General features: G+C 43.3%; 1 protein-coding gene across 1 annotated transcript in view; it reads left to right on the top strand.

Moving 5' to 3' along the window:
• LOC111139709 (amyloid beta precursor protein binding family B member 1 interacting protein) overlaps positions 1-23,080 on the top strand; it is a 110,762-nt gene extending 87,682 nt beyond the window's left edge. The window contains exons 10-14 of the mRNA XM_022492056.1: positions 498-608; positions 11,046-11,144; positions 11,724-11,829; positions 19,800-19,903; positions 22,249-23,080. Of these exons, the coding sequence (XP_022347764.1) occupies positions 498-608; positions 11,046-11,144; positions 11,724-11,829; positions 19,800-19,903; positions 22,249-22,758 (930 nt within the window). The 3' untranslated portion in view covers positions 22,759-23,080. The remainder of the gene's footprint in view (positions 1-497; positions 609-11,045; positions 11,145-11,723; positions 11,830-19,799; positions 19,904-22,248) is intronic.
• The last annotated feature ends 2,134 nt before the right edge of the window (positions 23,081-25,214 follow it).

Below are 25,214 nucleotides of genomic sequence, written 5' to 3' on the forward strand. Positions count from 1 at the left end.
GCAGAAGTGCATGAAGAGTGTGCTAATTTACTGAACATCAGTTTTACCTCTTATTGTTCATCCTGAGGAGGACTTTTTCTTTTTTAATGCTCAATCATGAAATCCGACACTGACTTGGAATGACAAAAGCCAGAATGAAATTCCTGACGAGTGGTCAGTCCCCTTGTCCCGGGCTGCATCAGTAACTGGCGTGTCAAGGTCAGCCCCTCCGCTCCGGCCCCCAGAGACCTGGTACAGGTGCTACAAGAGCAGCAGGACAATACTCCTCTCCATTTCCGGGTCTGTGGTGCCCCGTGTTGTCTTGGATGTGCTCTTTAACCTCTAAAAATGCCGGCTTGACTTTTGGCACATATATACAGAATAGATACTTAGATAAGTTACCTACAATTCAATATTTTTCTGCTAATGTGTAATCCTTAGTTGTACCATCAAGGACAACCTTAAAAAATTATTAGCTGCCAACTCTGTTAAGATTAGTTTTTTTCGTTCTCTTTCAGACATCTCGAGATCTGGCTTGTTTTATACAGTTCGAAAATGTCAACATTTACTATGGGATTCAGTGTAAAATGAGATATAAAGCACCCACTGACTACTGCTTTGTTTTAAAGGTATGTCGTAAGAAGTCCTTGATTTAGATGTGTGAGCAATTCGAGTTAGTATTTCCTTTTAAGGGAAAAAAATGTTAACTGTCATATAATTAACCACAACTGTATCCTAATAATTTTTTCATTTTAAACCAAAATAGGAAAAGTGGAAACATTTCTGCACTCAGTTCCTGTTTCTGAGTCTAAAACTTTATAATGAATCTATCCAGGCTTCTTTGTCACTTATAAAAATGCAAGCTCTCCATATTGAACAGATCTGATATAGTTTTTCGGTTTCTTTATCAGATCATTATTACGTTGTAAGAAGCTTTTAGAAATTAGGAACTTTACAAGATGTACTAGAAAAGTACAGAAAATACAAAAATTAGGAAAAAAATAACCTTTGTCTAAAAATAGCATTACTGGGTCTTGAACCTTCTTAAGGTGTATGTTATCAAAAGGCAATTATCTGGTGTTTGGTAAGGTTGACATTAGCACCATATTTTGGAAGGTTGGACAGAAGTAACTGTTTTCTGCCAAATTAACGACTGACTCCTAGAAATGGATTCGGGGAATTTATGTAGCTGTTCTGACCATACCACCCCCTCAAACACCATAAATTCTTCTCAGCCCCTCAATCACATCTCACACCAAAGAGTGCGGGTTATAGGTATGGCCCAAAGCTGTGTGCAGGATTTCTCCTGAGAGTCAGCTTCCTCATTTTCCACCTGGGATGGAAGTCTGTGGAACAGGTAGCAAATAAGATCAGGCTCCTGGTGAGAATCTTTTGTAGGTTGGTCACCCATCCCCCACAAAGGAAGAACCTCATCACAATGTTGCTAGAAATGTATGCTGCCGGACTCCGTGTGTGTGCCCATGTCCTCCTTGGCAAAGCTGTCACCTCTCCTGAGGAAGTGGTTCAAAGTCTATACTATAGGTTTCCATCATTTTCATAAGTGGAGGACAACGCTTAACATTTAACGTGTAGAACAAACATTCTTGGTAAAGGAGCACATCACTAGAGATGAGCTTGTACCCACTGTCATTTCAGAGGTGCCCCACTAGTGTGGTATTATCATGCATCTGTTACTCTAGGAGCTGGTTGTCTCCTAGACCCAAACATTCCCAGAACCCTGACAGCGCAGGCAGCCTGGGCATTCATTCACTCATTTGTTCATTCATTCATTCATCTACTCAATATTGACTGAATGCCAGCTTCCTACTAGGTACTGTCCCAGGCGCTAGGAATACAGAGTGAAGCTCAGGTCTTGATCTCAGCGTCATGAATTTAAGCCCTACATTGGGCCCCTAAAAAAAGCAAGCAAGCAGGCAACCAGGTGGTGGCTCAGAGGCCACTCTCTAAGACTGCTGTTTGCTTGCATGCAAAATCTCTGCCTCTCCCACCCCGGCCACCAGCCGGCCTGAACCGCATCTTCATTGTGTTCCTAGCTAACCCCAGAGCCCTTACTTGGAATTCTGAGACCCTGAGAAGTTACCAGACGGGAGGCCTTCATTTCCACGTGTGCTTTCCAATGCCCACATCTCTGAAGCAGGGAGAAGGTTTTATGTCTTGTTTTGTTTTTAAGATTTTATTAATTTATTTATTTGACAGAGAGCTAGAGAAAGAGCCCAAGTAGACATAAGAGCAGGGAGAGGGAGAGGGAGAAGCAGGCTCTCCACTGAGCAGGGAGCCCAACGTGGGGCTCGATCCCAGGACCCTGGAATCATGACCTGAGCCAAAGACAGACACTTCACCAACTGAGCCACCCAGGTACCCGAGGGAGAAGGTTTTGAGAGAGTTTCTGAAGTGCTGACCAGTAACTGGACAACTCAGACTCATGGTAGAAATACAAGTTCTAAGACTCTAAACCCACTGACTCAAAACACTTAAGGATGGGGCCCAGGCATTTTTGCTTTCCCTGAGCACAGCCAAGTTTTACACTCAAGAGTATTAGAATGTGTCTTACCTCTAACATCCACAGTTAGGGCTTAGCTGGCAGGGGAGTATACTTCAGAGTGGACAAATTGAATGACAACTGTCAGGAGGGAGCAAAGGCCCTGACCCCAGGACTGGGGCCCAGAGACTGGAGCAGGGATGTCTGGTGAGCGAAAGAGAAGATCCCAGACCCAGAGTTTCCCAAGATGAGGTTTCAACACAGTGAGCGGGACAGGAACTCAATTTCTCGTGCCAGCTTGCAAGTTTGGAAGTAGCTCCTGGAATCATGATTTGAATGATCTGACTGGGTTGTGGGTAACTCTGGGCGGCACCAAGAATTGCCATGCTGAGGCCCAGGGTATTGAACTAGAATACCTAGAACCCACATATCCCAGGCGTAAGCCTTCAGGAGAGGGTTGGGGGCCTCCCTGAAGTGGGGTGTAGGGTTGGTACAGGGCTCCAAGATAGAGAAAAAGGCAGACCTGATGGATATAGAAATGGCCAGGAGTCAGGAGGAATCCTCATGGAACATCTCCCTTTCCCTCGGAATGGGATCAGTCTTGTTCTCAAACCAGTTTTATGAGCAGTCACCTGCTCACTCTCCTCTTAAGCATGCTTCTCAGTACCTTCCCCAAATACCGGGAATTGTTATTAATTTGCTGAGTAAAAAGCTCTGTCACAGTTTGGAGAGCTTAATTTGTTTATGAACATTTGGTCACTCATTTCCCTTTCTGTCCAAATGGAAAAAAAGTCTCTTGATATTAACATACTTCATTAGGGTGAATAGATGTATAGAATTCAAAGAATACATACGTATTTTACAAAAGGAAATTGGGATATGGAGAAGCAGGTTAAGAGATTGTATGATTCCGGGGCGCCTGGGTGGTTCAGTGGGTTAAAGCCTCTGTCTTCGGCTCAGGTCATGATCCCAGGGTCCTGGGATCAAGCCCCGCATCGGGCTCTCTGCTTGGCGAGGAGCCTGCTTCTTCCTCTCTCTCTGCCTACTTGTGATTGCTGTCTGTCAAATAAATAAAATCTTTAAAAAAAAAGAGAGAGAGAGAGATTGTATGATTCCATTTAACGTGCAGAACAAACATGCCATGCACTGATTGAGAAATCCCATCCAAAAGTGTCTTATTCAGTGTGAGCTCACTGATATGACAGTCCATGGGGGTGCTGTCAAGAAGATGGGAGTCACCTGGCCCATTATCGACACTCTCTACACTCACTGCCCCTTCCACAAAGTGGGGATGATTGTACCCAGCCCTTCTTGTGTGGATTAAATAATGTATGTTCAAAACACCCTGAGTTCCATGTCTAGAAACAGCATTCATTAATTGGTAGTCATTATGACAACACTTTATCATCAACTAATATTTCTGTTGACCAGAGATTCTCAAATTTTACTGTGCATGAGAATCACTAAGAGAGATACTAAAACACAGATTTCTGGGCCCCTAGAGTTTCTGATTCAGTGGGTCTGAGATCAGGCCCAGGAATTAGCTCTTCCAACAAATTCCCAGGTACTGCAGCCGCCGTTTGCCAGGACCACACTCTGAGAAGGCAGGATAGACGTCACCTCTCCCTTAGTCTCTTAGAGGTTGTGCATACTCACGGGAAAGATATCAGAATCTAAAGAAAGGACTTAGTGCTCAAGAATCATTTCTCTCCTTGTACTCTGTCTTTGAAGCACATTCCCATTCTGAGCTGTCGACAAAGTTCCTCTTTTGTGAATTCTTTCTCACTCCATTCTGAGGCTAAATGCAATGGGGCAGGGGAAGTAAATATCTTCCAGGAGAAATGATGTTTTTCTCCAGGTCTGTTTGGAGGCATCGGAGTATCACGGAGAAAGCACTGGAATTCTGTTCCGTTAAGTCATCTCCTCTCCACCCCTTATTCTGCTACATTTTCTTCACAGAACTTTTCACAATCTGAAATTATGTTATTTAGTGTTTTATATTTTTATTGGATTTCTACCCTAGTGGAATATAAACACCTCAAGGGCAAGGACTGTTTCTTTTGTGTTTATTGTTATGTTCCGGAGCCTGAATCAGTATTAAATGCTTAATTCACATTGGTTGAAGGAACGAATGAACAGAAAGGCACATCAACTCCCCTGCCCCATTGTGTTCTTCAAAACCTGGTTCTGTCATTAATATTATAGTAATAGTAACACACTCTCTCATGGTACAGGCTCTGTGTTGGGTCCTTTCTTGCATTATTTTGCTTAATCTTTCAATAGCCCTTCGAGGGAGGTATTATCATCTCTACATTATAGATGTGGAAACAGAAACTCCTAGAGGTTCATGAACTTGACCAAGGTCACCCATGCTTATTGTTAAACATGGTGTGTGTTCTCTTGAGAACAAACTCTCTTTCCTCCTATCTTGAGCTGAGATTCAGGGGCAGCATTCTTTCAGTACTGCACCTTCCCTTCCCTAGCCTACTCAAGAGCCACATCACGTGTGGGGCTCGTACAGTTGAGCTATGTGGCTCACTTTTGGTTCTTGAGTCTGCTTTGTGCTGACCAGGTCAGCTCCTGCACTCACAGATTTTGGCAGCTTTTCCCCTGCTTTCTGCTCAACTCGATCTTCTGTTTCATCCCCTGACATCATCTATACTCTTCTCAAAAGAGTCTCTCACCTACGAACCTCTCTGGTCAGCACACCTTGCCTTCCAATTGGAGAAAAAGGAAGGATTGAGTTGTCCTGGCTTACTTCCTATTTTCCTCTAAACTTAATCTAACAGTCATCATCCTTCCAGCTTTGTGTCGCAGAGGAAAAGTCTCCTTCCTCCACGGCCAGTCCCTCCACCAGGAGCCCTTCCCTGGGACCGGGCCACCCAGGACTCCCTTTGGCGTCAGCATCTTCACCTCTCTCCAGAGAATTCTTCCTTCCAAATATTCCTTTGGCGGGGGTTCCAAATCACTTCCCTCGGTTTGATCTGCCCCACACCTGTGGCTCCCGCCTTCCCTTTCACTCAGACTTCTTGAGAAAGCAGTATGCCCTCCTCATCCTCAACTTTTATTCTGTCAGTACAACTCATTCATTCCAAAATATTTCTCTCCAGCCTACTGTTATCCAGGACCTTAGAATACATAGAGAATAAAACAAAGAACTTGGCTTTGTGGTGCTTGCCCTCTGGCTGGTTTCTCCTCCCTCCGGTGCTGAAACTACTATTAAAGTTTCTGGTAAACAATCCGCTGTTTCAGTCCTCAGCCTTCTTGTCCTCCTGGCATCATTTGCTTTGGTGATAAACGCTTCCCCCCCCCTTTGCCCCCTCTGTCCACCTGCTCCTCCATTTCTATGGGTTCCTCCACCTCCCACACACACTGGAAAGTTTCTCCGGGGTTCTATATTCCATTCTCACCAGACTCCTGCTCTTTAGGAGAAATCCTATTCACAACCACAGCTCCTGCCATTGTCTGGACGCAAATAATTCCCAGTCTATAGCGAATTGTTTCACCTTTTCTCCCAGTCTTACACCTGAGATAACTAAGTGTCCAAGGGCACTTCAGCCATAACCCGTCAGATGGTGACTTCAGCTCTCTCCACCCTCACAAACTCCTCCTCTCTGCAGTCCCAGTCGAGACGAATGGTACCATCACCCACTGTCCGACTGTTGGGGGGCCTCCATAACAAAGTTGCTCAAACTGGCTGGCTTAAAGCAACAAAAATTTATACTCTCACAATTCAGGAATCCAGAAGTTTGAAATCAAGGTGTCCGTAGGGTTGCTTCCTTTCGAAGGACTCTGAGGGAAAATCTGTCCCATGCCTATATCCTAGCTTCTGTCAATTTCTAGCAAGCCTTGGCCTTCCTTGGCTTACAGCCACATAACGCCAATCTCTGCCTCTGTATCACATGGTCTTCACTCTCTGCACGTCTGCTTCTTCTCTTCCCACAAGGACACCAGTCATATTGGACTAAGGCCCACCCGAATCAGGTGTGACCTCATTTTGACTTGATTATGTCTACAGAGATCCTATTTACAAATACAGTCACATGCACAAGTACCAGCCGTTAGGATGACAACATGTCTTTAGAAAGGACACAGTGACACCCGTAATACCCAACTCCTTTTCCAGGCTACAAATAGAGAAATCATCCTAGAAGTCTGTTCTCTTCCCTTTCTTGTCCAATCCGTCATCAAGCTCTGATTTCCCATCCGCGACGTCTCTCATCCAGCCCTCTCTGTCTGTCCTTCCTCCGCACCCCAGGCCCATCTTCCACATAACTGCCGGTAGCTGCCTGTATCCCTCTACTCTTCTAAAATGTCTGGTGCCTACAGGACAATATCCAGATGCTAGCCTGACACCAGGCTCTGGACTCTGGCTCCGGCTCATTTTCTGCTTCTTTCCATGGCTCCCTGGCCTTAGCCACGCAGAATTTCTAGATGTGCCTTAGATGGGATCAAATGATAGAATACACTTCTTCCAAAGAGCCTTTCTCAGACTTTTACTATGAAATTCACCATGTCATAGGGTAATCATATATTTGTTGACATATGTCTCCTCCAGCAACATCCCAACCACCACTTTCTAATTATGGTGTGAGCCTCTTACCCTCCTTAGTAATGACAGGAATATTTCTTAGCACCCAAAGGTATTTGGTGAATTCACAGGTCCTTAGTTCTTAGCCACTCCTTCAGCCTTTGGTTTAACATTCTTGACACAGTTTTCTCATTTGTAACACATAGTTCCCTCAGTTTAGAGGATCTGTAAGATCCTTTTTAACAGCAATGTTCTGCAGTTGTCCTGACCCTTGTGTATTGTGCTGCATGAAAGAGCTTCTCTCTTTCAGGAGCAAGCCAACCAATTGCACAAGAGTCTGGCCAATGGTACCAAACCAGCATTTTTTTTTTTTTTCTTAAACCGCCTTGCAAATAATTTTTCAGTGAAAGACTTAGGGAGGAAACCCCTTGGCAAGATCCCAAGCCATGACTGGAAAACAAGCGCAGTGACTTTGCTGTATAACGCCCTGAGAGCTGGAAAGGAACCTTGTGCCCACGAGATAATTCATCTTTGAACCATAAAATCTGAGGATTGTAAGCTACCTCGGAGGTCAATGGACGCTGACTCCCCAGTATACCTTTGGAGTGTGCGTGTAGTGTAAGGAAGTCAGTGAGAATGTTGAAGACAATGAACCAAGGTCCGTACAGTGACCTCATCATCAGAGGAGGAGCCAAGTTCAAGTGTTCTTGCCTCTGTTTTATCCTCAAAACCCATTATATTCATTGAAATAACCACATTTTACTCTATCTGGATAAATAACATACTTAAGAAATTATTTATCGTGCTGTTTAAATGGGAGCATCTATACAGACAGCTGATTTGCCCACCTCATCGCAAGCACAGTGTGACATATAGTCTGCTCTTGGAAACTGGCTCTCACATGGCATGAACCAAAAAACGAACGAAAAATATTTTAATATACCAAGCCCAAGGTAACAGTGTTAACTTTTAAATTTTCTCAGGAATAAAAAAAAAATAACAGCTGCTTTCTGAGAAAAATTATAAGCATTAAGTTGCTGAAGAGACCCATGTTTGCTCCTCTTACATGACCGTCAACAAGAATGCTGTTGTATGTCAGGGAGCTGTGTTTCTGGTATCGAATAACAAGAACTTTGGTTTGGCTTTGTGGATTCTGTTGGAGGGAGTGCTGCAGGCATCTGTGGAATGTTACATTCCATCCAGGAAATAAGTCACTTGTCATCAATATGACCTTCCAGTTAATTAATGTTACAAATCCACTTTTGCCGTTGGGCCACATTATCTGCGTTGATAGAGAGTTTCCTTTTCAAAGCCCTCCACAGAGGATGATCACTAGGATTATAGTAATAATAAAGCTAAAATCTGACATTCAGAATTAATCAGGAAGCACTGAACCCCAGTAATGGGAAACGGTGCAGCAGCCATTCAGAAATGTATGCTGCCATCTGCTGGCCATAATGAAGAACTACATGCAACGCCCGTGAGCCAGGTGTTGTTGCCCTCGGAAAACCGAAGACCATTCTTCAAGTGATACGGAGGCAAATTCTCAGAGTAAGGACCTAAACAAAGAGAACAGTCCGTTTACAGAGAAAAGTATGAAAGTGGTCTTTCCTCTACTGGGTCAAAAGGCCAAAAGGAAGAACTCTTTACAATTTCTGAATTTTTCTGTTACCTTTAAAGTTTGGAATTCTGCCCTAATAGCTTAATGTAAATACAGAAATTCTCAGTAGCAGGACAAGAGACCCCCAAGACACTGGTGGACCATGGCGTAAAATATATAGTAACTTCTCTGGGCCTCAGTTTTCTTATTTGTAAAGCCAATACTTACTAAACCCTCATCATGCTCTTAGAGTCTGTAAGAGTCTTGTTATCCTCTCTGGGCAGTGACAGCAGTGAGTTGTGGGACAGATCAGCGGGGTGACCATCAGATGCTGCTTCTCCAATTCAGACTGACGTTCGAAAGCACAACGCCCTTCGCTTAGGTCAACTTTGAAAATAGCCATTTTCTTGATGGTCAGTGATGGAGCCGAAAGCAAAAGTGAAGGTCTGTGCGACACTGTAGAAGAGGAATGCCGGCTCCACTCCTTTCCTGCCCCCGAACACGGCTCCAACTCTCTTGGCGTTCCACTTCCCCACCTGTTCATCCCCATTCTAGCAGGGTTAGCAAGCCCCTCTGAGAGGTAGAGGCAAAGGAGTTGGTCTTACACATACACGCACACACACACACGTGCACACACAATGGTTATGGTTGTAGTTATTCTATAGGATAATTACTAAAAATTATAATGACCTGGAGCACCTGGGTGTCTCGGGCAGTTAAGCCTCCAACTCTTGTTTTCAGCTCAGGTCATGATCTCAGAATCCTGGGATGGAACCCTGCCTTGGGCTCCATGCTCAGTGGGGAGTCTGCTTCTCTCTCTCCCTCTCCTTCCCCAACTTGGGAGTGCTCTCTCTCTCTCTCTCTCTCTCAAATAAATAAATAAATCTTTTTTAAAAATGATAACAACCCATGAAAATACATGTGGCACAAATCTTAGAATCTAGATTTTGTTGCCTGCCGCTCATTTCATAGCCATAAGACTTCTGGCTGAACAGGAAATCTTGCTCTTGTTTATTTCTTTCAACAAGTATTTCCAGCTCTGGACCAGAATACTGATCACACGCCAGGCATGCGCTGACATGGGGCACTTCAGCAGGACATGTTTCAGACATTTGTCCCCACCCTCATGGAGCACAGTCTATGAAAGAAACGCCCAACAGAAATTACAAGGGCAATGAGGATTAAGAAAGAGGGGCCCAGTATCTTTCTTCTTCATACCTGCGGGCATCACTCCTCTCTCTGAATATGAGCTCCTGGAAGGCCCAGATCCTAGTGCAGCACCTTAAGCCATTGCCACTTGAGAATAGACCGAGTATTTCTTCTCTGGGCCATCCTTCCAGAGGCCATAATGGCCAGTTTGCAAAAGAAAAGACAATTAAGAATGGGAGAAACCGGGGGGGTGCCTGGGTGGCTCAGTGGGTTAAAGCCTCTCTGCCTTCAGCTCAGGTCGTGGTCCCAGGGTCCTGGGATCCAGCCCCGCATTGGGCTTTGTGCTCAGCAGGGAGCCTGCTTCCCTTCCTCTCTCCTTTCTCTCTGCCTGCCTCTCTGCCTACTGGTGGTCCCTTGTCTGTCAAATAAATAAATAAAATCTTAAAAAAAAAAAAAAAAGAATGGGAGAAACCTGAATTCCTCATAACAGAAATACCCCTGGGTCTGACTGGGAGTCACAGAACATTAATTCTGTGACATAAGAATTACATCATGTAGGGTCCTTTATCTGAATGGAGAGACGATTCGGATTTCTTGTGGGAAAGGAGACATGGTGTATGCAGATGTTTTCAAAAGCTAAAAAAGCAGAAGAGAAAATTATTATTGCTAATATAGTAAGAAGTGCTTATGACAAATCATGTCACAGGTTTCTTAAGTCCTTTCAAAATTTAGTCCATTTAAAAGTACCCCTATTCTTCATGAGGTCAAGCCCTGCATTGGGCTCCACACTCATTGGAGAAACGGGGAGTTTGCTTGAGATTCCCTCTCCCTCTGCCCCTCATTTCTCTCTCTCTCTCAAATAAATAAAATCTTTAAAAAATAATAAAATAAAATATAAAAATACCCCTATTTCTAAATCCTAAAATTGCTAAAATTGCTACCAGCGATTTTCCACCATCTCAGGAAATCATATACATTAAGTTTTTTAAAAAAATTCAAACTAGGGGCATCTGGGTGGCTCAGTGGGTTAAAGCCTCTGCTTTCGGCTCAGGTCATGGTCTCAGGGTCCTGGGATCGAGCCCCGCATCGGGCTCTCTGCTCGGCGGGGAGCCTGCTTCCTTCTGTCTCTCTCTCTCTCTCTCTCTCTCTCTGCCTGCCTCTCTGCCTACTTGTGATCTCTGTCAAATAAATAAATAAAATCTTTAAAAAAAAAAAGAAAGAAAGAAAAAATTCAAACTATCCTAATAAATAATTTATAAATGGTCTTTGAAATTACTTTTTTCTAGCATCCCCAAATTCAGAAGGAGTCCCAGTACATCAAATACCTCTGCTGTGACAACGCAAGGACCCTAAACCAATGGGTCATGGGAATAAGGATTGCCAAGGTGAGAGAGCATTTGGACTCACCCTGTCTTGAACTGCACACCAGCGTCCTGACCTGGGCGCAGGCTCTGTGCTACTTGCAAACGGCTGACCCATCCTTGGCTGGTCAGTGCTGCAGATGCCGGCTTCTTTACTTGCCCACAGGGCTTTTTTAATAGGCGAGAGTGATGGAAACACAGACCTCTCCAACGACCTGAGAATCAAGGGTTTACTCTCCTGTGAGGCTTCTCAGATCTTTATTTACTTATCGAGAGCTTTATTTACTCATAGTATGTAATTAAGAAACACAACACATAACCTGTGGTAGATTTCCGTGGAGACCCACGTAATCAGAACTGAGTGGCGAAAGCCCCCCTCTGACATCTAGTAGAAGTATTAACTGACTCTGCTAATCTGGCAAATCATTTAACATGAGAGAACAATCTGTGGATTTTTTACTGAAATAAACTAAAAAACAGCTCAGGAAAGAAGTAAAAAGAGTAGTTAGAAAGTACTTTTTTCCCTCAATATGTATATTGCAGTTGGGTGCGAGATTTGGATAAATGGATTTCTTTCTTGCTTCTTCTGTGTTTTCTCCCCAGTATGGCAAGACTCTCTATGATAACTATCAGCGGGCTGTGGCGCGGGCCGGGCTCGCCTCCCGGTGGACAAACCTGGGCCCTGCCAGCTCGGCCCCACCTACTACAGGTACCGTGCAAGGAAATCCTGACAAGCTTAGAGCTCATGTTCAAACTTACCGAACACATTTGATAAAAACAGAACTTTGTTGGCTCAAGATCTCTTCACACACCTGTATGTTTCTTTATGAATAGATTCTTAGCAAAGCTTCAACATTTATAATGTTGAACAATAATACTATACAGCTTCGGCATTTATAACCAACATTTATAAATATGATTCTCAGCAAAGTTTCAACCACTTTCTCATGATAGGCTTGTGGATTAGATGGTGATCGCCGGTGTAGGCTGAGCTAGTAGAATACTGTGTCTCAACAGAGTATAAAGGTGTCCAAAGCTCCATTAGCACCCAGCAGACAGCCCACACAAAGGACGAGATCATTTCCTGGTGTTTTGCCTCATGGTATCATGGCCAGAGCCTTGTACCCGATCTTGGACATCACATTCCGTGGTAACATAACAGCTTCTTATTTGGATTTTTGAGAAGGACAGAACTTTGAGAGATGAAGTGTGTACAAGGCATCATTTGATATAAACTATTTCTGGTTCCTACACCAACCCTGCAAAGTATAGATTATTATCCACACTCCGCAGCTGAAGAAATTCTGAAGCTGGGATAAGTGAGTGTCTTGTGGCTGAGCTGTAATTCAAACACCTTGTCTTTATGATAAATAATGATTGAAAGAACTGGAACCATTTATAGCAGGAAAGTTCTGGCCTTTGTCCTTCAGTGTTAGAGAATGGTCATATCAAAGGCCAGTATATATATTCTTTGCTGCTGAAAGGGTCAAAGCTGCTTGAAAGTATAGAAGGTGCAATATGGCAGATTTGACCCAACACCTGAAGAGGTTTTCACTGGATGTGTCCAGATGGGCTGCTCTGTGTGCAGTGAGCTTCTGACATTGTTTTTGCTGAATAAAACCATTTTCTGCAGAGCACTTACCACGATTTGTAATTATTTTATGTATTTATGAACATGTTTGGTGCCTGTTTTCTCCACTGGACTCTAAGTCTCCAAAAGACAAAGGACCATCTCATCATGTTGCACATTGTGTTCCCGGAGTTTACAAGCCAGGCATATAGTAAATATTTATTGAGTTACTAAATGAAGGGTTGTTGAGTTTGGTTGGGAGTTGGGTTTCCTAATTCTATCAGTCTTCAGCTTGGGAGTGAAACACCACTTGGAGTTCCAGACTGTCAGTTTTCCGCTTCCCAAGATGGAGTCCTTCTTTGGGATGAGGCATCCTGAGACCACCTGGGGCATCTTTCCCAGGAGCACAGGACTCTTTTCCAGTAAAGGCTCCTGGGCTATTTCTGAGGCAGATCCCATGGCCTCAGGTCTTACTCACTGAGGGTGAGCCTGTAAGGCTCTAAGTCTTTTGATTTGAGGGAACAGTAAGATGCCTTTCCTTTCCAGACAACCAAAGAATTTTTTCTTCTGAGCATTTTTCTCTAAAATTGGGGTCACTGACTTTAGCAAAAAGCTCTGCTTCTTACCAGCTAACAGTTGTAGTTATTTTTCACAAGCATTGACATCTCAGCCATTTCCCAGAAGGAGGCAGCTAGTATATACTGACAGACACACTGTCACCCAGACAGGTTTCATAGCCTGCCTCTGGCTGACTAAGTATCCGTCAGGGAGTTTGGGCTTCCTGGTCAGCAGCCAGGAAGAGCCATATCCAGTCAGATGCTCGGGGGTCATCTGTGGCATCAGCTGTATTCATTTTGCTCATTCAGATCACAGACTGTCTCTGCGGTTCAATGAGAAATATATCTGGTCTTCGGCCTCAGTTCCAGACACAGCCTCAAGAGCCCAAGGAATTTCCTGAGGGATCGTGTCTTTGTTATGCCAATGAGGCGGCTCCTTCCCCGGGCCCCGTGGTAGCTTCAGGATGGGGGCTGGTTGCCAAAAAGACCAAGCAAGTGATTCCGCCACAGAGCTCTGGACGTCACCCACAACTGGGCCCTTAATACCGCCCACTGATCTTACTACGGTTCCCGAGACTAGCGGCTCTCAGCTGAAGGTGACTTTGCCCCCTAGGGAAGATTTGGCAATGCTTACAAACAGTTTTGGTTGTCACACCTTGGGGGAAATGCTTATGATATCTAATGGGTAGAGGCTAAGCATGCCGCCTGTCCTAAAATGACAGCTCCACACACAATAAAGAATTTACCAGTCCCAGATGTCAATAACATTGAGAACACCTGTTCCTGTCAATGTAATTCCTAGGTTCTCTCACTGTTTCACATGTTCTTCACTCTCCTCAGTCTTCCAACCCCCAAATCCTTCACTCTCAGCAAAGAAAATGGAACCATCAAGTGGGAACTCCTTTGACTTCCCACCACGAAACCCGACAACTTACCTGCATCTGTATCCATCCCAGCCTGCGTCCGTTATGTTACTCCCTAACAAGGGCCAGTCCTTCCATGCCTGCTCTGGTCCCCTATTCTGACACCAGTCGATCTTCTGCAGTATCACTCTGATGCCCACCACTGGAGTTAGCTCAGACCCCACAGGCCAATGGTACCATCCCCAACAAGGCTGCCTTTCTTCAGATGCCAGCCATACTTTTGACCTACTGCCTACAATTTTAGGTGTTCCCACTACCCCTTCAGATTCAACACATCACCAGAATGACTCACAGAACTCAGGAAAGTGCTATCCTTATTATTATTATTATTATTATTATTATTATTATTATTATTTTATTATAAAGGATATAGATCAGGGCCAGCCAAATAGAGTCACACAGGGCAAGGTCTAGGAGGGCCCTGGCTGCAGAGCTGCTTTGTCCTCTCATCAACCACATGACTGATTTCAGCGTCCTCCCCAGAGGTTGGTTTAGCTCAAAGCCCCCAACCCTCTAATCACCTGTTAGTGTTTCTGGTAGCCAACCCACATGCCAAGCCATCTTGTTAGCATAAACTCAGATGGGATCCTAGGGTTTCATTGAATAACAAAGACATTCCAGTCATTCTGGAAATACCAGGAGTTTTAGAAGTTCTGTGCCAGGGACTCAGGACAAAGACTAGACAGATGCTTTATCATACCATCCTTTTCTACTTTCTCTTCTGCTCTGCGGGGTCCTTCTCATCAACATTGTCCCCTTCTTCAAACAAATAAGTTTTAAAACCCTCCTATAATTCCACATCTCCCTCCAGCTACTGCCCCCCAACAAGCAAACTATTCTGAAGGGTAGACCGCATGTGCTGCCTCCACTTTTCTACCCTCACTCACTCTTCCACTCATTTCAAGCAAGTTTCTGCCTTTAATATCCCATGGAGAAGGCTTGCTAATTCCACCAGTGGCCTCCATGCAACTAAATGCCTCTGTGCAACTAAACCCATTTTCTTATCTGACCTTTCAGCAGCCTCAACATGATTGACCTCTCCTCCCCGAAACAGTCTCCTGTATTGGCTTTTCAATAGCACACACTCCACATCTTCCATCCCACCCCCAACTTCTCTGGTCATTTCTTTTCTAATGTCCTCTACTAACTCTTCTTCTATGCCACCTTAAATTACCCACAACCCAGTCAATCCTAACCCTGTTCTCATGTTACACTGTCTCTCTAAGTGGTCTGAATCCACTCATGGCACCATTTTTGTGCTGACTACCCACAAATCTATAAATCCAACCCAGACTTCTCTGTAAACCTCCAAAACCACGTATCCAACTGTCTGCCCAGTGGCTCCACTTGGATACATCAGACACAGCATCATCATCTTACCCTCCAAACCTGCTCTTCCATTGTTGTTCTCAAGTTTCTGTTAATAATAATCACCATCTGCCCAGCAGCTCATGCAGGACACATGCAAGAAAAGCTCACTCATTCCAAATCCAGTCACCCCCAAATCCTGTTGATTCTACCTTCTACATATTGGTCAAATCTGTTGAGGTCTGTTCATCTCCGTTCCCACAAAAACCAAGCTGCCATGATTTTTCACTTGGCCTCCGGTGGTGGTGGCATACCAGCTCAATTCCCTACATTTGCAGACTTCTATCTCTCCCTGAGTCACCTTTCTAAATGCAAATGTGATCTCTCCCCTATGTGTAGCATTTCAGAAGCTTTCCACTAACCTTAGATAAAGTCCCAAATCCTTAGCAAGGCCAACCAAGCCTGCATAATAAGAGCCTTGCCCAGCTCTGCCACCTCTTTTAATCACCTGTCTCGTCCTGTTCCTGGCTCATAGGCCACTTGCTTTTCCTAGTTCTTCAAAGCCCCAAACACCATCCTTTCTTAGGGACTTCAGATGATGTTCCCTCTGTGATGTTTTTTCTTTCATGTGGCTAAGCCCTTCCTATCCTCAGGTGTACAATGAATTGTCCTTTATAAGCCAGTTTGATTAGTTTAGAACTGTTTTCTCCTCTAGACACGAAAGGGCATCATGAGGTTTTTCTGCTATGACTTCCCAACTGAAAAAACATGGAGGCATTGTTCTGTATCCAAAGTGCTTCACAAGTAATCTATTCTTGGTAAATGACAGCTTTTTTTTTTTTTTTTTTCATATTAGAGAACAGCCATAAAGGGTTTTGTTTGGGGTTTTGTTTTGTTTTGTTTTTAGCACTTATTAAATCACTTTGACTTTAGCAACTATTTTTAGTCAGGACTTTTCACATGGCAATTGACAGAAATCCAACTCAGTCTGGTTTAAGCAACAAAGAGTGAGGGGGAGAGATTTATTAATGCACAAAACTAGGAGGTCCGGGGTAGGCAGCTTTCAGGCACAGCAAGATCCAGGACCGTAAGTGATGTCATCAAGATATGGTCTCTTTCTTAGTCACTGTCTCCATAAGGTGGCGAGGACCGCCAATGATTCTCTAGGCTTACATTCTTCACACAGCTATAAATATTAGTACAAATAGAATGCCTCATTTCTGGGACGCCTGGGTGGCTCAGTTGGTTGGGCAGCTGCCTTCGGCTCAGGTCATGATCCCAGCGTCCTGGGATCGAGTCCCACATCGGGCTCCTTGCTCGGCAGGAAGCCTGCTTCTCCCTCTGCCTCTGCCTGCCATTCTGTCTGCCTGCACTCGCTCTCTCTCCCTCTCTCTCTGACAAATAAATAAAATCTTTAAAAAAAAAATAAAATAAAACCTTTAAAAAAAAAAAAAAAAAGAATGCCTCATCTCTGAAAACGCTCTGGAAGGGTTCTGTTTCATGCCCATTCCTAACAATCCCACTGTGCCCAAGAGGTTGCTGCCCTCGGACTTGCCTGGTCAAGTGGGAGAATTGGCCTTTCGCAAACCATGTGAGTTAAGAATGAGGGGTGTGGGGCTTGGTCCCCTTTTCAGAATGCAGTTGAGTCCTATAAAGCATTTGGGGCTCATATTTGTTCAATCAGCTTCCAACCCCTAATTTCTCTGAGGACTCCTAAAGAGAGAGTGGGAAAGACTATATGCTGCTTGACGGCTGGGACTGTTAATACAGTGAACCCAGACAACCTGGAACCCAAGTCAGTAGTACCTACAGAATATGTGGGTTATGTGGGTACCCATGGGTTGTCCCAGGATGGGGCAGAGAGCCCACAGAAAAGATTGGATCTCCTGGTACATGGGAAGACCGCAGCTTGGAACATTTGGGATATTATTATTATTATTCATTTGTTCTCACAGACAGATTAAAGACCAGCACATCATAGTTAACATAATAACACACACTGTGTTGGTGAGAAATCAGCCTGTATATGTGTTTGGGCAAAAGAAGCAAAAAGAAAATACATTTGCGCCCTTTAAAGGAATTTCCCCCAATGGTCTTCAGGATTCAGCTTCAGTTTCTGTTTGCTTTGTACAAGTGTTTATATATAAAGAAAGGATTTGAATATGTATAAGAAAATCCTAAGTATAAACATCCTAAGACTTTAAGATGCTTAGACTTGTTGCTTCCTGACCTCCAGAACAAAGCTATGGCTAATTAGAGCCATTTAATGAGCCTTAGAGCTAGAGAAATGCACATTTACCGGTCACATCCTGTAGGTTCTGACAGCACAGCTAGGGCGTGCTGAGGAGGGAAAGGGAAGGTCCGCTCAGAACAAGGAGGTGGCTGTCCTTGCTGAATGAGGAACATGGATTTTGTAAGAAAAAACTGGCAGTAGAGAAAGTGGTTATAGCCTGTTCTAATATTTTAACCGCATAAATGGACACAAATACCTTTATCCTGAAGTCACTTCAAACACACAGAAAAGTTGTTAAGGACAGTACAATGAACCCTTTTCCCAGATCACCAATACTGAAGATTTGTCATATTTGTCTTATTTCTATCTCCCAACACCCACTTCTCCATACCCTGTCCACAGACATGTGCTTTCCAAACCCCTTCAGAGTAGACTGACTACCTCACACACGTTTCCCCTCCAGTCTTGCCTTTGTGGTTCCTAAAGTCAAGACTATTCTCTTACTAACCATAGTACAATTATCAAATCTGGAGAATTTCATATTAATATTATCTAAACCACAGCCCGTGTTCCAGTTCGGCCGGTTGTCTCAGCAGTGCCTTCGATAGCCGCGGGTTTCCCTGGCACAGACTCCGTCCGGGATCGTGTGTGGCATTTACTTATCATGTCTCCTTAGTCCCCCTTCATCTGGAATATTCCCCTAGCCTTTCTCTGTCAGGACACTAACACTTTTTAAGAACAAGGACCATTTATTTTATAGAACACCCCTCAGTTTGGATGTGTCTGATGTTTCCTTATGATTCATCTCAGGTAGTGCGTTTTTGGCGGGAATCCTGCGTGAGGGCTGCATGTTCTTCACAGGGTATCACGATAGGAGGCATATGGTGTCTATTTGCCCCTCATTGGAAACATTCATTTTGACCACTCGGCTAATGTGTTTTCCAATTTCTGTCCTGTACAGATTTCCATCTGGTATTTAATAATTTGTAGAGAGATACTAGAGGCCCTATTAATATTCTCTTATCAAACACTTGCTTCTTGCCAAGCTCAAGTTCTTAACAGCCTTCTTTGAGTTGTTATGTAAATGGAAGAGTTTCTCAAACTATTGGAAAAATATTTGAAGAAGCAAGTAAAAGGTCATTTCATAAATATCTGACAGAACAGCTGGCATTGAGCATAGCTAAAGCAGTCTCTGAGTTCACTCTGTCATCGTGGGCTGGGTGGCAGTTCGGTCATTGGAGAAATGGCTTTCGTGTGTGGAGAGATGGCCATGCTTTCCAGGATGTTCTCTAAGGAACCACAGAGATTCCATGTACATCTGAAGAAATCTATCAGGTTCCCTGAAAACTGTGAAACCTCAGTCTCACTTTTGTGACAAAGGCAGGAAAACTAAAAGGCAGGAAAATAAGTGCTTATCAGAACTTTCTGGAAGAAAGTCTATTCCAGGTTATTTCAGAAGTCTGCACATTTTCCTTAGTCCCCTTGGTCTACTATTTTTGTGCCCATAATATGTTTTGTTGAGAAAAATGTTCAAAAGTTGTTCCTGTACACAGCACAGTATGGAACTAGAAACATATTTTTCAGAAAAATCTTCAACAACAGGAATTTTTTAAACAGTTTTTCAGAGTTTATTCTCAACTTACAATGGGGCTTTTGAGGGATGCCTGGTGGCTCAGTTAGTTAAGTGTCCGACTTTTGATTTCAGCTTACGGTTATTGAGATAGAGCCCTTAGTAGGGCTCTGTGCTGGGTGTGAAACCTGTTTAAGGTTCTCTCTCTGCCTCTCCTTCCCTACTCTTCCTCTCCAAAAGAAAAAAAAAAAAAAGGTCTTTTGAAAAAGAACACACTATTCTCTAGGCCCCTAGTTAATTGAGATGTTGTAGCCTATATAAAGCATTCACTTTCCTGAACCTTTGCTGAATCTCATGAAGTATTGCCATAGAACATCAGATTTTCTGTTAAGGCCTGTGTACCTATGACTCCTTGTCTTTTGCTTTGGAAATATATAAACTACTTTATGTTTTTAGATGAACTTGCAAGAATGTTGAATATGCCTTACCCACCCTTCTTGTGTTTCTCCCCTTATCAGGGCTTAAAGCAGGCACCACTCAGGCCAATGGTCAAATCCCCCAGGCTGTACATTCTGTAAGTGCTGTTCTCGAAGAAGCCCAGAGGCATGCAGAAACAGCTAAGGTAAGGCCAGAGAGGAACTGACATCATTCTCAGCCTCTTTCTGGTAAGCCCGTGTTCTAAACCATTAGCAGTGTGCAGTAAGTGCTCTGAGAAAAGAGAAAATCTAGTTACAACAACTAAGAAGTCATTATAATTTCATTTAAGTAATTGCCTTTTTTTTTAATCTTAAACTTATACAGACTAGAATAGAAAGTTAAAGCCAACTGTTATCACATTGCTCCAGGAAGAGGTAAAAAAAAAAAAATTTTTTAATACTTTTGCTTGGTAAATAGTTTTAATTTAGCTACACTGATTTTGGCTGAAGAGATTTTCTTGGTTTAGATAAGTGGTTTTAGCATTTTGAAAGTAGACCCTGAGTTTTAAGTCTTTGGGATTTTTACTTATCTTTTTCTGAATAAATTAGAGCAACCAGTTAATCAGAAGCCCTATATTAAATGCTGACTAAGCCCCAAAACCAGATTAGATGACTACTAAAAAGATTCTATTAGAAAATGTGCATTTTACATTTCTCTGTTAATGTTCTACATACATCCTCAGGGTGATGGAGAAGAAAACACATTTTAAAATAATAGCCAAATTGATATAACATTCTCTGTAACTTTTTCTTCAGTAGAGGAGATTAATGAAGATTTATTTAATCTGAAAATTGTAGCTGAAAGTTAAAATCTAGTTACTAGTCTAATTGGGGACATATCAACTGACTATTCCATTGAATATTTTCCATGTGTGACTCAAGCAGCCTTGAATAATTGTACCTTCCATAATTTTTCACTTCACTCCCCCCTTTCACTTTGTCTATCAGCCTATGGTGAGAGGAATTAAATCTTGTATTTATAGAAATTGTTATAGTTTTTTAAAACCGTTGTAGATCATTGAAAGTTGTGTTTCTCTAATATTCTTACGAGCTTCTCAAGTCCGACATCAGGCACTGAGCCGTCAGCTCTTATTATTTCTATGGTTCCTGTGAGGCAACTGAAGAGAAACACTCGAAAATACTGAAAGCAATGAAAGGATCCCAGAATAGAAATGACTTAGCTTTGTGTGAACATCAATTCCCAAACTGCCGGTTGAGAATTTTTTTTTACGTCATCACTAGTCAACTAGCTCATCTTGCCAAGCAAATAAACTGAATAAAATAGAAACTCAATCATAAGGCACTTTGTAGGAGAAAAACAAAACAAAACATAACTTCTAAATTTAATCGTCAGTGGTAAGAGGTTGTTAAGCAAAAAAAAAACTTGATAAATTGTAAATTGCAATGATAATTATCACTAAAATAGAGGGATTCAGCTAAGCTGCCTGAAATTCCTGAGGAAGTTGCATTATATAAATGTAAGTTACTGTTATCTGTTCCACTGTTGGCAGAAGGAGGACTCTGCCTCTTCAGCCTCTGAGCAAGTCTGGTGTTGTGGTTTCCACCACAACACGGGCTGCTTGACTTTCCTCTTTCAAACCCAGGCACACACCTGGCTCATTTGATATCATCATAACCTTGAGGCATTAGATAATAACTAAGCCTGTGATGCTCATTTTATTCCTGACAGCCAACTGTCACACAGTTTAACAAAAAGTAAATCTAAGATTGTGGACTCGGTGTGTGCCTTCTCCGTCCACCCACCACCTCCCTTGAAGTTGTCATGCCGAAGGCGAAAAGCACGTAATTGGCTTCTCCCTGGTAGCTCAGAGTCCTGGGGAGCAGCACGTTTGTTCTCAGCAGGCCAGCAATCACTGATGCAAGAGAAGGCAGAACAGGTCTGCTAGGAGAGTTATTCTTTGTGCCCAGATTTGTACAAAGGTTACCGGTAACCTAGTGAAAACTCCGTTTAATTTTTCCCTTCCATCTTCCTTGTACTAATCAAAGGAGGATATCTAAGCCAGGAGATTTGGGGAAGATTTGGGGAAGCTTCTTAATCACCTCTCTGCCACCGGAGGTATGATATAGAAGCAAAATAATTTCATAGATACCTGCTCCTCAGACCAAGAAAAATGTTGGCTGCCCATTCCCAGGATCGGGGCTGGCTTGTGTTGGGAACCAAGACATGAGTGGGAATTCCAGGAGAGCCATTTTGCTTCCGTTTTGAATTTCCTTAGACTGAGCTCAGGGTAGGTAAAAACCTCCTGTTCCATTTACTTAAGAAAACACAGTAGATAAGCGTTAAAGAATGTTATTATCAGTAATAACGTTAAGGGCCATTTGGAGTCATTCTCCTAAGGCAGAGCAAAGAGGAGCTAGCTGGTGAACCGCCTGTGGTCTCAGGGCCTGAGCAATGGAGGCTCCCCCCACCCCTCAGGAGGCAGATCTCGCCTTTCAGTGGAAATGTCATGCTGTGGTTGCTCTGTTGAAGGACAAGAAGCCAGCCCTTGGTAACCACGAGCCAGGAGCGCCCAGGGCCCACCAGCTGCCCAAGTCCAGCCTGCCACCTCCCCCTCCCGTGCGACGGTCTTCAGACGTCTGCGGCAGCCCCGCGACAGTGCCCAGGGCCAAAGGCCGGAGCGGAGGCTTCCCTGCCGCGCCCGACGACTCTCTGCCACCACCCCCGCCGCCGCCGCCCCTGGAGGAGGACGAGCTCCCTCCGCCGCCCCCTGATTTTAACGACGGGCCCCCGGACTTCGTGCCTCCGCCACCGCCGTCGTTTGCAGGGGATGCGGGCTCACAGTTACCGCCCCCGCCGCCTCCCCCACCTGCACCTGCACCCGAGGCCCCGAAGCCGCCCCCCGTTGGCGTTAAAAGGCCTCCTGCTCCCCCGAAGAGGAAAGAGAACCCGGGACCGCCCGGCGGGGGAGGCAGCGGAGAGCAAGATTTCATGTCTGATCTAATGAAAGCTTTGCAAAAGAAAAGAGGCAACATGTCCTAAGGAAAACGGATAAATATCTTCTTGTGATGGGCATAATCTTTCTAACCTCAAGTGCATTTTTACTGCTCTATTTTCGTGACATCTTGTTCATTTTCGGTAAAATATCGACACATTAAGACGAGAAATGATGTAAAATGTCTCACTGTAGCTCAAATACATTCATAACCATTAACCTAACACAGAAGTTTAAGAATCTGCCTAAATGTACATATCTTCACTGTTTCCACTTCTGTGAATTCATTTTCCCTTCCAAGTTAACTAAAAAATGTTTTATGTTCATTCATTTTAATATGTTCAGAAGCATCAAATTAATAAAGTTTTTTTTCTTGAAGACGGTATTTCTAAAAATATTTCTAAAAATAAATCTACTGCGATATCCATGTTATAATATACTTGACCTTTTAAAATAGCTTTCAAAGTCGTGGGCCATCTAAAGTGTTGTTAATCTTCGAGATATTTTCCATCTCCACCCCCAAAGACCTTCAGAATTTTCCGGAAAAAAATTGAAAGGGAAAAACAGGAGAGGTAGAGTGAATTCAGTTTCTTCGAGACTCATGGCTTGATGGATGGGGGTACTGGACATCCGCTGTTTTGGTTTTCCAGTGGTCAAATAGCATAGTAATGAAGAAAAGAGACGTGTAGAGTTTGGGGCTTCTCTGTTATAACACCGTTGTAAGTATCCTATAAATTAAACTTAGAGACAGGAAAAGGCAGTCATTTATATTCTTTAACCTGGAATGTTTTCTCTCAGAAAATTTTTTTTAAGATTTTTTATTTTTATATTTATTTGACAGAAAGAGTGAGTCAGCGAGAGAGGGAATACAAGCAGGGGGAGTGAGAGAGGAAGAAGCAGGCTTCCCACTGAATAGGGAGTGAGATGTGGGGCTCGAACCCAGGACCTTAGGATCATGACCTGAGCCGAAGGTAGACCCTTAATGACTGAGCCACCCAGGCGCCACTCTCAGATAAATTTGATGCTCAATTTTTAATTTTTTTTTTTTAATTTGACAAAGAGAGAGATCACAAGTAGTCAGAGGCAGGTAGAGGGAGAGGGGGAAGCAGGCTCCCGCGGAGCAGAGAGCCCAACTCGGGGCTCGATTTCAGGACCCGAGATCATGACCTGAGCCAAAGGCAGAGGCTCAACCCATTGAGCCACCCAGGTGCCCCTTGATGTTCAATTTTAATAGCTAATTTACCTTGAGCTCCTGTTACCTATCTCACTTCTCTTTCAGGTTGACTTCTGGGAGCCCTTTTAGATTTTCTTAACTTTATTTCAGTGGTTCTATTTTTCTTTTTAATTATGGAACATGTCAAAGACTTTTTTTTTTGTAGTGTAATTAATATAGAGTGTTAGTTTCAGGGGTACAACATTGTGATTGAAGAACTCTGTATGTTACTGCTGTGTTCACCACAAGCTATTACAAGATCATTGACCATATTCCTTATGCTGCACCTTTTATTCCTGTGGCTTACTCATTCCATACCTGGAAACCCGTGTCTCCCCCTTCCCTTCACCCATTTTGCCCATCCCCCCACCCTCCTCTCCTCTGCTCCTCTGGCAACCCTCAGTTTGTTCTCTGTGTTTAAGGGTTTGTCTCTGCTTTTTTTGTGTATTGATTTTTTTTTTTTTTTTAGATTTCGCATATAAGTGAAATCTTATGGGATTTATCTTTCTCTGACTTGTTTCACTTAGCATAATATCCTCTAGGTCTATTCATGTTGCTGCAAATGACAAGATTTTTTTTTTTTATGGCTAATATTCCATTGTGTATATATACACATCTTCCTTATCCATTCATCTGTCAATGGCCACTTAATTTACTCCCATATCTTGGCTGTTGTAAAAATGCTCTAATAAACGTAGGGGTGCACATAGCTTTTAGAGTTCATATCTTCCTTTTCTTTGGATAAATAGCCAGTAGAGGTATCATTGGATCATACAGTGTTTCTGTTTTTGTTTGAGGAACCTCCATACTGTCTTCCAACAGTGGCTGCAGCAGTTTACCTTCCTACCAACAGTGCACGAGGATTCCTGTTTCTCCACATCTCAAAATCTTCTTAAAGCGGGTAGAAAATAAATAATAACTGAGATGTTACTTTCCACTTAAGGAAGATGATTAATCTTTTATTTTACTATTTGTGGGGAAGTAAGCTCTAAATTGACATTTAAAACAAAAAAACAAATTCAGATTTTAAAGCCAAAATATTTAGTAATTAAAACTGATGAAATGGGGGCACCTGGTGGCTCAGTGGGTTAAGCCTCTGCCTTTGGCTCGGGTCATGATTTCAGGGTCCTGGGATCGGGCCCTGCTTTGGGCTCTCTGCTCGGCAGGAAGTCTGCTTCCCCCTCCCTCTCTGCCTGCTTGTGATCTCTCTCTCTCTGTGTGTCAAATAAATAAAATCTTTTAAAAAAGATGATGAAGTGTTCTATACTTTAAGCATGTTCCTAAGATAGG

The sequence above is a fragment of the Enhydra lutris genome, unplaced genomic scaffold (assembly GCF_002288905.1).
Source record: "Enhydra lutris kenyoni isolate GAN:26980312 unplaced genomic scaffold, ASM228890v2 scaffoldscaffold113, whole genome shotgun sequence".
Lineage (NCBI taxonomy): Eukaryota > Metazoa > Chordata > Mammalia > Carnivora > Mustelidae > Enhydra > Enhydra lutris.